General features: G+C 41.9%; 1 protein-coding gene across 13 annotated transcripts in view; it reads left to right on the top strand.

Moving 5' to 3' along the window:
• NRXN1 (neurexin 1) overlaps positions 1–14,480 on the top strand; it is a 1,062,013-nt gene that overhangs the window by 280,208 nt on the left and 767,325 nt on the right. For all 13 annotated transcript variants that reach the window (XM_072140344.1, XM_072140342.1, XM_072140343.1 and 10 more), the window contains one exon: positions 967–1,011. In XM_072140344.1, coding sequence (XP_071996445.1) covers positions 967–1,011 — 45 coding nt within the window. The remainder of the gene's footprint in view (positions 1–966; positions 1,012–14,480) is intronic.

Genomic DNA, 14,480 nt, shown 5'->3' with positions numbered 1-14,480 from the left:
ATTTATAATAGTATTTTATTATTTTGGAGGACACATTCCATTTAAAGGGAACATGTCCAGTAGTATCTACAATCAATAGGTTACAGAGCAGGAAGAGTTGAGAATATTGATACATAATATTGTGGGCAAAGAGTAAAGGGGTATTCTGGAAATAAGCATAACTCATATTCATTAAGGTCATGAGAGGGCAGAGCTGAGGGATCATGGGAGTTGTAATTGTAGATGGCAAAATGGTAAAATTTTGTGAATCATAAAAGCAAACTGTTTTGTGATTATGGATACATTCCATTTATTTATAGAGTAAGGGTTTTTTTGTATAATAACTATTCCTGGAATTCCGCTTTAAGCATAACTTGTAATCTATCCATTTAAATTCCATTTCATTTGGGGCTTAGTGGGTGGTCCCACATACAGAGCATGCTGTCAATCAGTAAGGGAGACCACCCATTGCTCTTCTAAACCTAGCATGGACAAGGATGTAAATAAATACGTCATAATGAAACTCTTTCCCACAAAATTATATATCAGTCTGCACAACTCCTCCTTTTCTATAACATGATTATGATTATGAACACCATAGAAGTTTCCTTTAAAAGTAGAAATCCCCCCCCCCCAGTATTTATCCATTTTTCTTAAAATTGTCCAAACACAAAACAAATCTAGCAACCAATAAGAGAGCAACTTTCATTCTTTGAGAGATGAAAGCTGAGCTGTGATTGGTTATTGAGGACAGTAAGTCCGGTTATACTGATAGTATGGATGTGATGGGACGGCTCTATCTTACTATATGTAATTGAAGAAGAATTCATAAATCTATGTTATTATTTAACTCTGTGAGGTTCAAACGTGTTTCGTTAGATATTATACAGGCGTTTCATTGTGTAATAATTAATTATAGGCTATATTTAATCTTTCAGATTTGATATATTCCTATGAGATTCACCTATATATCTTTTTTTCTTTCAGGTAATATAGCAGCTGAACAATTATTTACCAAAGGAGCTGGGACAGGTATGTCTAAAATTATATGGTATATAGAAATAGAATGACCTATAATTTCTAACAGACTTTGTATTGTCTTACTTTTTCAGGTATTATTTTAATTATTTTTTTTTCTTTTATTTTGTATTGTGCTTTGCATATTGCCTAGAATAGCCTTTATGTGAATTGCCTGCCCCATATCACTGCTTGATAGTAGATGAGTAGGTAACAAAGAACTTGATGTCTGCGCTGTACAGTATCAGAGGTTTTTAAATATAAGGGTCCAGGAGGGGAGGGGGTGGGGGTAAAAAATAAGAAATGCCCTATAGTCACCCCTCTCAGATGCCTCAGCACTGCAATGTCCCTCATTGTCGTCCTATGTTTGCATACAGAGGCTTTGAGGTGACATCAAATCTTCAGGCGGGTACCTGTTACAGCAGCAGTTGCAGGCTGTAGTGGATGCGTAGTTGTCAATGTCACATCACTGCTGAGACTCTGTATACAAATGGTGACAATGGTGACAGGCACCACCACATGAGAAAACTAAAATGTTTATTTTATACCCTTACCCCCAGCACCAAAATTTAACAAAAAAAAACCTAATCCCCTTTAACTTCAAGAAAGCACTTCTATTGATGTTTTGTGTTGTTATGCATTATGTTTTTATGGTAACAGACTACAAGCTCCGTGTAGTCAGATCCTTCTTTCATCTCATCTGTAATGCTGTAGCTTACATTTGGAAGTACTTTAAAGAGGATCTGTCGCCCTAAAAAAATGCACTAAAGTAAGAAGCTTCTAGCGCTACCGCATGTTTAGCAGTGATAAACTGCTAGCTTTATCAGAACCCTCCGATAAGGCTAGCAGACACTGCCGCGAAGTATAATCGGAACACCGGACCGAGCTTACAGTGCTCCAGTGTATTCATGAGGGGGCAGGACTTGGAGGCGGTGACTGCTGCATGGCAGTCACTAAAGTAAACTAAAATAAGCAGCTACTAGTGCCACAACAGTCCCAGCAGTGTTACACTGCTAGTGTTATCGGAAACCTCCGATAACGCTAGCAGACACTGCCGCGATGTATACTAGAAACACCGGAACGCTCTCAAAGCGGTCCAGCGTATTCATGAGGGAGTGGTTTGAGTTACTGCCTCTTCCTCGGACCAGCCCGCCCTCTCCATAGGCTGGCGGTAACTGCCGAGCGTCATGCAGCAGTCACCGCCCCTAATCTCACCCCCTAATCTCGTTCTAGTGTACAGCGCGGCAGTGTCTGCTAGCGTTATCCGAGGTTTCCGATAACACTAGCCGTGTAACACTGCTGGGACTGTTGTAGCACTAGGAGCTGCTTACTTTAGTAACAGCTCCTAGTGCCATTTTTAGGGGTGACAGGTCCACTTTAAAATATTTTGGCCATTGAGAAATGTCTCCATTTTTCCTTGAACCTCAGAATCCGGGGAGATCATAGATGTGTCAGAGAATGGGAAATAGAGTAAATTATAGATCAAATGAGGGACAATTTTAAGAAATCGCTGCCAGTTTGTTGTCGTAGATGTGATTTACTTGTCTGCCCCTGGTGGCTGACAACAGAATAACAAAGGTTATTTACTGTGGCACAACTTCGTTGTCTGGGATATTACTAAAAACAAAAAATCCTGTATCCATTTGTGGTCATCCGTATCAACATCAAGTTGAAGGAAAAGGGCGAGAACGCAGGTGACAATCTTGGATCTTCATGATGTCTATTGGGTTGGCTCCAAAAACTCGATTAAAGGACAATATGACGTCTTAAGATAAATGTCCGGGAACATTGCAGGCGGAAACAGTTTTTCTTATTCAAGAATAAAACGGGAAACATACAGCTCAGGCATCACATGCAAAATAAGAGATTGTCTGCAGCAGATAAAGAAACCAAGAAGAGCTGGGGGGGGGGGGGGGAGATAATATTCTATCCTACATCATTCTCCTCACACAGCAGAAGTTTTTACATTTTTTCCAGTTGCTTTAAAGTATTTTAGGAGACCAGAATAATTTGATGTGATGTTACAGCGGTAACATCATTCATTGCTTAGTATTTTTTTTTATTAAAGGGATCTCTGGGCTAAATATATTGATAACTACTGATGACAGACCCAGGTTCAGGCAACCCAACCCGACCCCTACCAGTAACACTTGCGATGGGTGTTAAATGTTTCAATTATCGTGGCCGTGTGCGCCCCGGCAATGACATAACATCAACGGGGATCGACTATGCTCCCTAAAACGGTGGTACTCTGCTCCGCCCAAAGGTTAGTGCAGGCACTGGAATTTAAATGCTACTGGCCAGGGGCATTTAAAGAGTTAATACTTACTCCCATTCACTGTCCGTATGATCCAGGCGACACTTGAGAGCTTTGATCTGACACTCCCATCTTATTGTACATCAAGATGCATGCTCAACCTGCCGCTCAACCCGTGAAAACGGGATCTCCGTTGTCTAGATCGTTGGGTCTCCAATTCTCTTAATCGCAGTTGTACACTCACTGGTCAGACTTGGGACATCCCCTTTAAAACATAGTGATTGTAACATAAAGCAGACACTCCTTTCAAAAACCGAGTCATCATCGATCTGTAATAACCTGATCTAACCACTACACAGAGCATGGCTCTGTCTACTTCCTGTTTCATTCTCTGTTTATCAGTTGCTGAGAGCAGTTGATCTCTGGGGCGCTGTGTGTTGAAACCTTCCCAATCTGATATTGAGGACCTATGTTTAGGATAAACAATATTTCTATTGATCAAAAATCCTCTTTTAATCAACTATTTGGAAAAAATGGATAAGTTTGTTGATACTCCATTTCCAGTCCTGGTGGGTGCTCCCCCTCGGTTTACTTCAGCCAGCTGACATCAACAAGAATGCCCCGTTCCAATTGGAGATCTTAGACAAAATTTAGAGCATAGTATCCCATGGTGCCCTTGGCAGTTGCCACTTTCCATATGATCCTGAAATACAGTGCACTGTTCTTAAGAGTCAAGTGGGTGGTCTTGCTCAGTGATTGCCATCTCTCATAGAAACAAGACTGACTCTTCCTAATAAACTCCTCCCCCTGGACTTCTAAGCCCCAAATTAGGAAAAATGTAAATAAATAAAGCACAAGTTATCTAGATAACATCTTCTATAACCCTTTAAGTGACGCTTACATGAAATCTACCAAAAGGATTAAGAATTTTAAACCAAGCACAGTTACATATTTTTGTGTGACCTCTTGGGCAGGATCTTTTCGCTCCTTATGTCCTGGTTATGAGCCTAATGTGCTCTAGGCTCCATTGCTGTTACTTGAGCCCAAAGCCCTTTAGGCTCATTTGCATAATTTTTAAAGCTTTAGTAACTTTTTAAAGCAAAATGAACCAGCATGTAGGTGTGTTTGGTTTATAATTCTTGATCCTGGTGGTAGATTTGCTTTAAAGATTCTAGGTGACAGGAGAATATCCCGGCCAGTTATTGTATAGGATCTTGTATAGAAGATCGGTGAGTGCAATGTGTCCCACTGATGCCCCGGAGCATTGATGTGAGGCAGGACCAGCGCTGGGGTGAAGCTTTTCTAATTTACCTGAGCAATATCTCTCATACTTCCAGCGGGGCGGGAGGCCTTACCCTGAGGCACAGAGAGACACAACTCCTGACCTCACTACAGAATCCTGACCTCTAAGAGAGACAATTCCCTGCCTCGCACTATGGTGACATCTCATAGCAACAACACTGCCGCACGTTACATTTAAAGTTAAAATTTTGTGGATGTGATTTCCACTGCATGAGTGTCCGAGCCTCATGATACACAACTCTGTGTCTGGTATTATATACCTGATCTTAAATCTCATCTATCTATCCCTATATCTATCTATCTATCTATCTATCTATCTATCTATCTATCTATTATCTATCTATCTATCTATCTATCTATTAATCATCTATCTATCTATCTATCTATCTATCTATCTTTCTATCTATTATCTATCTATCTATCTATCTATCTATCTATCTATCTATTAATCATCTATCTATCTATCTCATATCTATCTATTTATCCTTTAACTATCATCTACCTTTATGATTTATAATATTTGTGGCCATTATACTCAGTTATAACTATCTATACCATTATGCCTGACTTCCCAATAACCATCCATTCGGCTGTACAGCCGCGTCCTCATCCCTCATGTCTGTGCGTCGTCCTTCCTTCCACGTATCTGCAGGATCAGGGTTTTCTAGTGCCGTATATTATACCTGTGATATGTTATGACATCCCAGTTTATTCTCCGCCTGTCACTGTGCAGTAATGATATCTCGAAATCTCCAATAGCAGCGGATTGATGTGACAGCGGATCCTATAGAATCCTCCAGCAGCCATACATAACACAATCTGCGGGCTCCATCACTGCACATGATGAGATATGGAGTCTGAGAGCAGCTGTTGTGCCGTCTCTTCTCTCCGATGATCTTTTATCACTAGTGTTTTATTCTTATTTCCCTTAGGGATCAGTTCCACTATTTGCCGTCCCTTTCATTTATCCATTATAGATCCTCTCCTCTTACAATGTTACATACAGGCCTCATGTGGATTGGCAAAACCCCTTCCATATTAACCGGAATCATAAATTACCAAATCCTTTTCCATGAATCTTTTTAACTTTCTCACACTCCAAAAAAGAGGTTGGACAAATTAATTAACCCCTTCACAACTGCCATACGGCTATATATGGTGTATTTGCACAGAAAGGACGTTTATAAACGTCATGACAACTTGCAAGGGCTATATCTCTTGAACCCTGGCACCTAGAAACAAAATCTAAGTGTTATATTAAACAGGATAACCCCCCTTTAATATTAATGATATATGAATGTGTATGGATGCTTAACAAAGATAGAAATATCAACCCTTAAAGTTATACTAAAAAAATCTCTTGAACCCTGGCACCTAGAAACAAAATCTAAGTGTTATATTAAACAGGATAACCCCCCTTTAATATTAATGATATATGAAGGTGTATGGATGCTTAACAAAGATAGAAATATCAACCCTTAAAGTTATACTAAAAAAATTTTGAATTCTATTTACATCTTTCTATTTCCGAGTAAGAGTGGATATGTCTGTTCTGTTAAGCATACATATGTGTTTCTAGGTGGCAGGGTTCAGGCGATATAGGCGTCTAAAATGTGCCCCCTCCAGCCTGTCTGCTCAAGGCAGAATGTAGAAGAAGCTGCAGGAAAGACTTTCACTTTGCAGAAGTACATGCACCCTCTGCATCTATAGCTGAATTTGGGAAAGGGCAATGGAATAATGCTGTACATATTTATGATATATTTTTGGTAAAAGTTGCTACTTATTAAAAAAACTTTACTCATAGTTGTAGTCAATTATTGGCAAATTTTATAAAGAAATAATATTCAAGAAATGCACAGAGAAATGATGCAAATATATGGCCCAAACAATAAATATTTAATTAGACAAGTTTATTTTTGAATAACAAAAAGAGACACATGCAAATACAAAAATTGACCTGTACTGTTAGGCAGCAATGACCATTGGTCACCAAGAGGTTAATGTATAGAAGACATAGGCAACGAGATGACACTTGCCTAGGGTAGACCTGTTTGGTTCGGAAGGGGGAAATAAGATAAATCACTCCTCACATATATTTCTAATGGCTTATACAAACCATGATAAGTCCCCAACATAAATCTGTGTGCCACTTTCCTTGCTTCTGTGATCTGAATACCTTTTTGGATGTGACGGGAGACAGAGGGTGGTGCAGGGGGGAAGTGGGCAGGAGGCGGGCAGAGGTGTGAATACTCAGCCATCCAGATTTACTAGCATAGACTGTAGCAGAAAACTCAGCCAGATCAGATCAACTGTAGAGAGGACTGCCAACTAAACATCCCCATAGATGTCTGTGGTGACATGGCATACCATATCATGCCCTGTGTTTGCGGCCATGTTTTCTATGGAAAGGGGAGGGGTGAGTTGCACACTGCCGTGTGCTCACCCGGGCTACGGCCTGGAGAACACCCATATGTGTAACTGTACCCTTAGGTCTGAATTGACTTAGTTTGTGCCTGATATTCTAAGAGGTCGGAGCATTGGAACCAGCAGTGAACCTAAACTTTCTGTTGCCTGAGACAAACAAGAGAACAACGCCCCATTCACCCTATCCCTTAGTAATACATATGGTATAAAGAGATGCTATTTTTAATAAAAGTGGTGCTGCCTGAGGCAAAAGGTTCAACTTGCCTCATGACTAGTGTACCCCTGGCTGGAGCACAAGTCTTAATGAATTCCCTTATTGAGGATTATTTATTAAGGGTCGCAGATCGCACTTTTGTCGGACTGTTCGCCGGTTTCAGGATTTGCGCAGCTTTGATAGGTATTGAACAGGGGTTTGTGATGGGATTGTGTCGCATGCAATTATATTGTGGCACAGCTGCACCGGCTTCCATGCCACAGAAATCAGGGGGCAATACCGTCGGACGATCCAACTGATTTGGACTGAGTGCGGGATTTAAAATTCAAATTGTGTCACAAGACAATGCACTTACATGCACCAGGAAGAAGAAGGTGAACTCCGGCGGACCTGAGCGGGGAAGCGACACATGCAGGATATCGGGCGCACGATCTTAGCGAATTGTTGGACTGTGCACTTTCGGTGAACTCCAAGGAACGGGAAAGTAAATGTGCCCCATTGTATTTTCGGATGAATTACGTAGCTTCTAATTTTGGCCATAAAGCAAATTGTCTGTGACAACTTGTGAGTTAAAGAATGCAAATATTCCAATCTATAGGTAAATATAATGTAATTATTCCAGCTTCTCCATGGCCATTGCTTCGTTTGGAGGCCATTTTTCACGCTGCTTAGCAAACAGCCATTATCTTATCACCTCCAGACATTATTTAGCCATCACAGTTGTTAGCTTTAGCGGCGTTCGCTTGTTTACAATGTAGCGTAATTGCCTCTTCGCCATCAGTTAACGGTTAATAGTTAATGTTTCCATTCACGGTTTATGACAAGAGGCGATTGATATAAAGTTTCAGGAGTTAGCGCGGGGATAAGACGCCTCTCATTAATAATGGATGGTCCCTGGCTTTTGGCCTGTTTACCCTGAAGCGGTGAGTTCTTGTGACAATAATGTGACTATTTACTTGTGATCATCGGGGTGAAGCTAATCCCATTGTACAGGAAAAAAGAAGGAATCTTGCTTATTCCACAAACGAGTGTCGCTCCGCCATTCACCGAACCGCTATGTAACCGTCACCGAGGATGTAAAAGGGAATTAAAGTATTTATGAGCATTATCCAACCTCACCTCACCTTTTAGAGAACATTTACATCAATTATAGATAATGTATAGGGGCACATGGATCTAATGTCTTTATGCATTTTATGCCTGGGTTTTTTTCCAGCTATTTTGCCTTCTGGTTTATCCTTGATTTCCTTTGGATAAATTGAGCTCTTTTTTGTGTAATTTGTTTTGTAACTTTAGAGAATGTAAAAAGGTCACAAAAAAAGTGCAAATAAAAAAAATTGCAGAAAAAGATGCATCTGCCCTATTTTCCTGGATAGGCTTGTCCTTTCATCTTTACTTTAAGCATGGGGTAGATGTGTCACATGTGTTACTTTTTTAGTGCGCTTGGGGCCAGATGCATCACTGTTCTGCGCTCAAGTCTCGTTGTTGCGCCTTAATTCTCCCACATTATTGCGCCAGAATCATCACAAGCTACAACCATCTGTGATGAGTTGAGTTCATGACGCTAATTAATCACTTTACTTTAGGCGCAGTGTTAGATTTGGGCACTTACATATAAGCCTCCTACTAGCTCCTCTCTGTTTTTCTCCCGCACCCCAGCATGAAATACACAGCAGCACCCAGCTGTGTGACACCCAGCACCCAGTAATCTCCTCAGCAGTGGCTTCTCCTGGAGAGGATCCGCCGGTGCTGATCTACTGCTGCCCAGTATCCTCCTCAGACACCAGTGGGGTCATCCTGCTACACAGAGGACTCTTCATTGTACTATCTGCAAAATCCTAGAAACTTCTCTTCTATCCTGCTCTGAGCTGCTGCTCTTGCAGATTGTTTGTAAATAGAAGGTCATGAACTGTAAACAGGGGCTGCAGGTAATATCTGTGTCTACTGAGCACTGCTGCTGGGGATAAGCTGCTCGGCACAAGAGCTCAGTGTTGCTTCTCCGTTTTAGCCACCTTCAGGCTGTTTTTGCGCCTAAATTGCGCCTAAATTTACAAGTTGCTAATGATGAATGATTATTAGGTGCAGTAAAACATCTGGATTGGTAGGATACATGAGGAAAACATGGTGTGGCTAGTTTGGTTTTTAGTCGCAAAACTGGTGCAAAAATACTGTGAGAGTATGAAAAGGCACAAAAACAACAGAAAATACGGGTGATACAATTGACCTAAAATAGATAGTGGATACACAGACGGATAGATAAGATAGGAAGTGGATGGACAGATAATAGATGGGGGGGCATTATTCATGCGCTGACACCAGGTACACCCTCCTTCCAGCCTCCTGATAAATCCAGTTGGAGGCTGCACCAGGGCGGCAGTTCTATGTCAGGTCGGGCATAGCGTAGAATTGCGCTATAGCGTTGTAGCTACTGCTCAGGCATAGGGCAGGATAATAGCTTGATGGCCCACTGAGCTACTTAGCACGTCCCCATACTTTCTTGGTGTGGAGGTGGTGTCAGGAGGGAAATAGGCGCAATTCCTAATCATGTGTCAGGAATTGCACCTATTTCAAGGCTTATTTGCCATAAAAACCATCAAATAAGCCCTGATAACTCCGCCCCATAGACTTTAGACGCACATACAGTCACATACTCTTACCAGTATAGATTATTGGACATATTTTCGGACACATTTCCATGTCACTGTTCTCGGCAGTCAGTTTGTATGACAAAACGTCAGTGTTACATGTTGTCACTTTAACATCTGTAGCGGGAGAAATAAATAAATTCGGAGCAGCTGTTGCCTCTCTCCTCACAGCTGGTCTTTTTGGCAAATAATATTAAATAAATTTGAATAAACACCATTTTCTAGGACGGGTGTGCGGAGAAGGAGACAGAGGGTCATTGTCTGTGGGGTTCTACTAGGAGGATGTCAGATTGCAGCGAAACACCCCTGATTATAAAAAACGAGCGCAGCGCATAATACAACATTAGCCGCGCTCTGTGTAATTTGTTTCTATTAGGCCACAGATGTCACTTTCATCCCAGCGTCAAAATACAATGAAAAGTTATATATTCACTTAGAGGGTTGGACAGAAGTAAAGTTTAGTAGGAAGAAATTACAGAAAAAAAAATATCTATTTTATTATTATTATTATAATTTGCCATATGATATGCCAAATCATCATCGTGAGAAATAAAAAGAAAATTGATCCTATCAGAGAGATGCACATCTTGGGCTCAGCTCTATGTGAGGTGGAGGCCTATACACTCACCGGCCACTTTATTAGGTACACCTGTCCAACTGCTCGTTAACACTTAATTTCTAATCAGCCAATCACATGGCGGCAACTCAGTGCATTTAGGCATGTAGACAACGTCAAGACAATCTCCTGCAGTTCAAACCGAGCATCAGTTTGGGGAAGAAAGGTGATTTGAGGCCTTTGAACGTGGCATGGTTGTTGGTGCCAGAAGGGCTGGTCTGAGTATTTCAGAAACTGCTGATCTACTGGGATTTTCACGCACAACCATCTCTAGGGTTTACAGAGAATGGTCCGAGAATGGTCAGCTAAGAACAGGAAACTGAGGCTACAATTTCCACAAGCTCATCGAAATTGGACAGTAGAAGATTGGAAAAACGTTGCCTGGTCTGATGAGTCTCGATTTCTGCTGCGACATTCGGATGGTAGGGTCAGAATTTGGCGTCAACAACATGAAAGCATGGATCCATCCTACCTTGTATCAACGGTTCAGGCTGCTGGTGGTGGTGTCATGGTGTGGGGAATATTTTCTTGGCACTCTTTGGGCCCCTTGGTACCAATTGAGCATCGTTGCAACGCCACAGCCTACCTGAGTATTGTTGCTGACCATGTCCATCCCTTTATGACCACAATGTACCCAACATCAGATGGCTACTTTCAGAAGGATAATGCACCATGTCATAAAGCTGGAATCATCTCAGACTGGTTTCTTGAACATGACAATGAGGTCACTGTACTCAAATGGCCTCCACAGTCACCAGATCTCAATCCAATAGAGCATCTTTGGGATGTGGTGGAACGGGAGATTCGCATCATGGATGTGCAGCCGACAAATCTGCGGCAACTGTGTGATGCCATCATGTCAATATGGACCAAAATCTCTGAGGAATGCTTCCAGTACCTTGTTGAATCTATGCCACGAAGAATTGAGGCAGTTCTGAAGGCAAAAGCGGGTCCAACCCGTTACTAGCATGGTGTACCTAATAAAGTGGCCGGTGAGTGTATAATGGCAGCTTAGATACATCAGCTCAGCACTATGTAAGGTGAATACCTGTATAATGTAAGCTTAAATACAGCAGCTTTGCTCTAAGTAAGGTGGAGGCCTATAAAAAGGCAGCTTAGATACATCAGCTCAGCTCTATGTAAGGTGGATGCCTATAAAAAGGCAGCTTAGATACATCAGCTCAGCCCTATGTAAAGTGGATACCTGTATAATGTCAGCTTAGATACAGAAGCTCAGCTCTATGTGAGGTGGAGGCCTACATTATGGCAGCTTAGATACAGCAGCTCAGCAGCAGCTCTATGTAAGGAAACAAAAGCTTATCTCTATGTAAGGCGGATACATCTATAGTTGTACATAGTGGGAAATGATTATGCCAGTATGTCCAGTGTCATTCTCTCTGAAGTAGTACGAATGCGGTAATAGGAGAACACTGTAACCCATGAAGCTGCACATTTCTCTATAGCCTCAGTTACTTCTCTACATAATTTACGATTCTTAAATTGCAAGGAATTAAAAAAAAAGAGTGTTGTACAGTCACTCGTGGATGGATGGATGGATAGATAGATAGATAGATAAATAGATAGATAGATAGATGGATAGATAGATAGATAGAGAGATAGAGAGATAGATAGATAGAGAGATAGAGAGATAGATAGATAGAGAGATGGAGAGATGGAGAGATAGATAGAGAGATAGAGATGGAGAGATAGATAGATGGATAGATTGAGAGATAGACAGACAGACAGATAGATGGATGGATGGATAATCAGCACCTGTTGCTTTAAGAAAAGCCACATCTTGAGTTTACAGAATATCTCAGTGTTGTTTGCGCTGAACATTATTGTTTGCCAGCAAATCTTTATAATTACCTATGTGCTCTTCTCTTGTGAGGCGATAATTGCTCTTTGTGTTCATTTCTTAATTAAAGAACGGCTTGCACGGCGCGGCCTGTCACAGGCATGACAATGGTGATAATAATAGCCGCTGAGTGACATCTCATATAGCAGCCACGAGCGCCTTATGCGGCATCCGCAGCGCTGACACATGGCTTACGCATCAATATGGGCCCTCATAATGCAGAGGTGTCACGGCTCCGTTATTTATTGGCTGGATATTGAAGGCAGACACTTTTCCAATAATATGTTACATTACAGGCTGAATTATAGCGTTTCTACTTTCGGAATGATCATGAAGGATTTCTTTTGCTCTTTTGCAATTTCCAGAAGGATTAAAGTCGGAGTTGTGAGACTCGGGGACTCGGGAAGCGAGACGTGGCACCGCAAAGGAGTTAATTAACCTTGACTAAAGTTCATTTTGCAATGGAAATATTAATGTTAGGTGGCGACGACAGCTGTCTCTTCAGTCTGATTTAGCATTTCCTTTTGTTCACAAATGAATATTATCCGGACCAAGATTTCCTAATGGACATGAGGGAGAGTTTAGCCTTAGAGGACTTGTCTACCATTCTCCAACTGTATAAAAGTGACATCTTCTGGTTCAAGAAAGTATTAAACCGATGGCACCTCCCCATCATATCTGAAATGCTTGTGTTTATTGGGGCCGATGTATTAAGATTGACACATTGGGGCACATTTACTTACCCGTCCTGACTCGTTCCCCCAAAGTGCATTGTCCGACCGGAATGCACTCTGATTCATTACGATCATGCCTCCGATTTCCTGCATGTGTCTCTTCCCCCCTCAGGTCCACTGGAGTTCACCTTCTTCTTCCTGGTGCATTGATAAGTGCTTGATCTTGCGACACAATTTGAAAGTTAAATCCTCAGTCCGAATGAGTCGGGTCGTCCGACGGCACACCCCCCGGTTTCTGTTGCATGAAAGCCAGCAAATATGCCCAATAATCCGATCGCTTGCGACACAATCCCAAGTTAAATACCTGCCACAGTGGCGAAATTCCCAAAAACATCAGAAAATCCAACAAAAGTGCGTCCGAGGATCATTAGCAAATAAGCTCCTAACTTCAGTAAATTCCGAATACAGCCTTCCCCGGTTTTTCTGGCACAGGATATAGAAAATTTGGCTAGCCAAAGTGTCCTTGACTAGGCCCGAAATTCCAAGGCTTTATGACTTTTAATGCTTTATATGCCAAAAAACTGTTGCACAAGGCATTAAACATTGGTTCTATTGTGCTTGTGATGACTGAGCCAATCACTGGCCTCATCCATGTACCGTTCACTCACGACTGTTGAGGCCATCTTTGGCTCAATGGTCACTTGCACAATAAACGAATGTTTATCAAGAAGGAACTACCAGTCTAGGGGACTGGAGCACCAGATTAAGGCTACATTCACACTACAGTATGGGGGACGTATATACGGCCGACGTATATACGGCCGATATACGTCCCCCATACACTCCTATGGGCTCACGGCCCTGTACGGGAGCAGTACGGTGCAGCACACGTGCGGCACCGTACCGCTCCGTAGCCCGGGGAAAGATAGGACATGTCCTATCTTTCCCCGTATTACGGCGCCGTGCGCCATTAGTTTCTATGGAGAGGGGCGGGGGTGAGCTGCGCTCACCTCCTCCTCCTCTCCCCGCGTTGCCGTGTGCCTGCCGTACTACGGTGCGGCGGGCTCACGGCAGTGTGAATTTAGCCTAAGATTGCTCTGGAGCACATGGTTGACCATGGTTGATTCTGGTAGATCTGGTCTTAGAAGCCACATAGAAATGAAAGGGTTCTGGTCAAACATTCTCCCTGAGGGTCTTCTCCTTGACTCGGTTTCCCATTTCTTGTAGTTTAATCAATAGACTTACAATACGGGAGCTGTCATGTCTCACATGTGACATTTTGATAAGATGCCTATTGACCCATCTGCTTTATACCTGTAAATAGAGAAGAAAAAACTGAACATTAGAGATCCACCTGATTGAGCAAAATTGGGCAAAAATAAAAAATAAAGCGAGAAAACAGGTAGACTTTTGCTAAAGGCAAATCCTCTATGAGCGGATATTATAGGAGTTGATTGAGGCTCCGAACAAAACTGGCAGCGGGAACAAAGAAAG

Source organism: Engystomops pustulosus, chromosome 3, assembly GCF_040894005.1.
Source record: "Engystomops pustulosus chromosome 3, aEngPut4.maternal, whole genome shotgun sequence".
Taxonomy (NCBI): Eukaryota; Metazoa; Chordata; class Amphibia; order Anura; family Leptodactylidae; genus Engystomops; species Engystomops pustulosus.
This window is presented reverse-complemented; position numbering and strand designations above follow the sequence as displayed.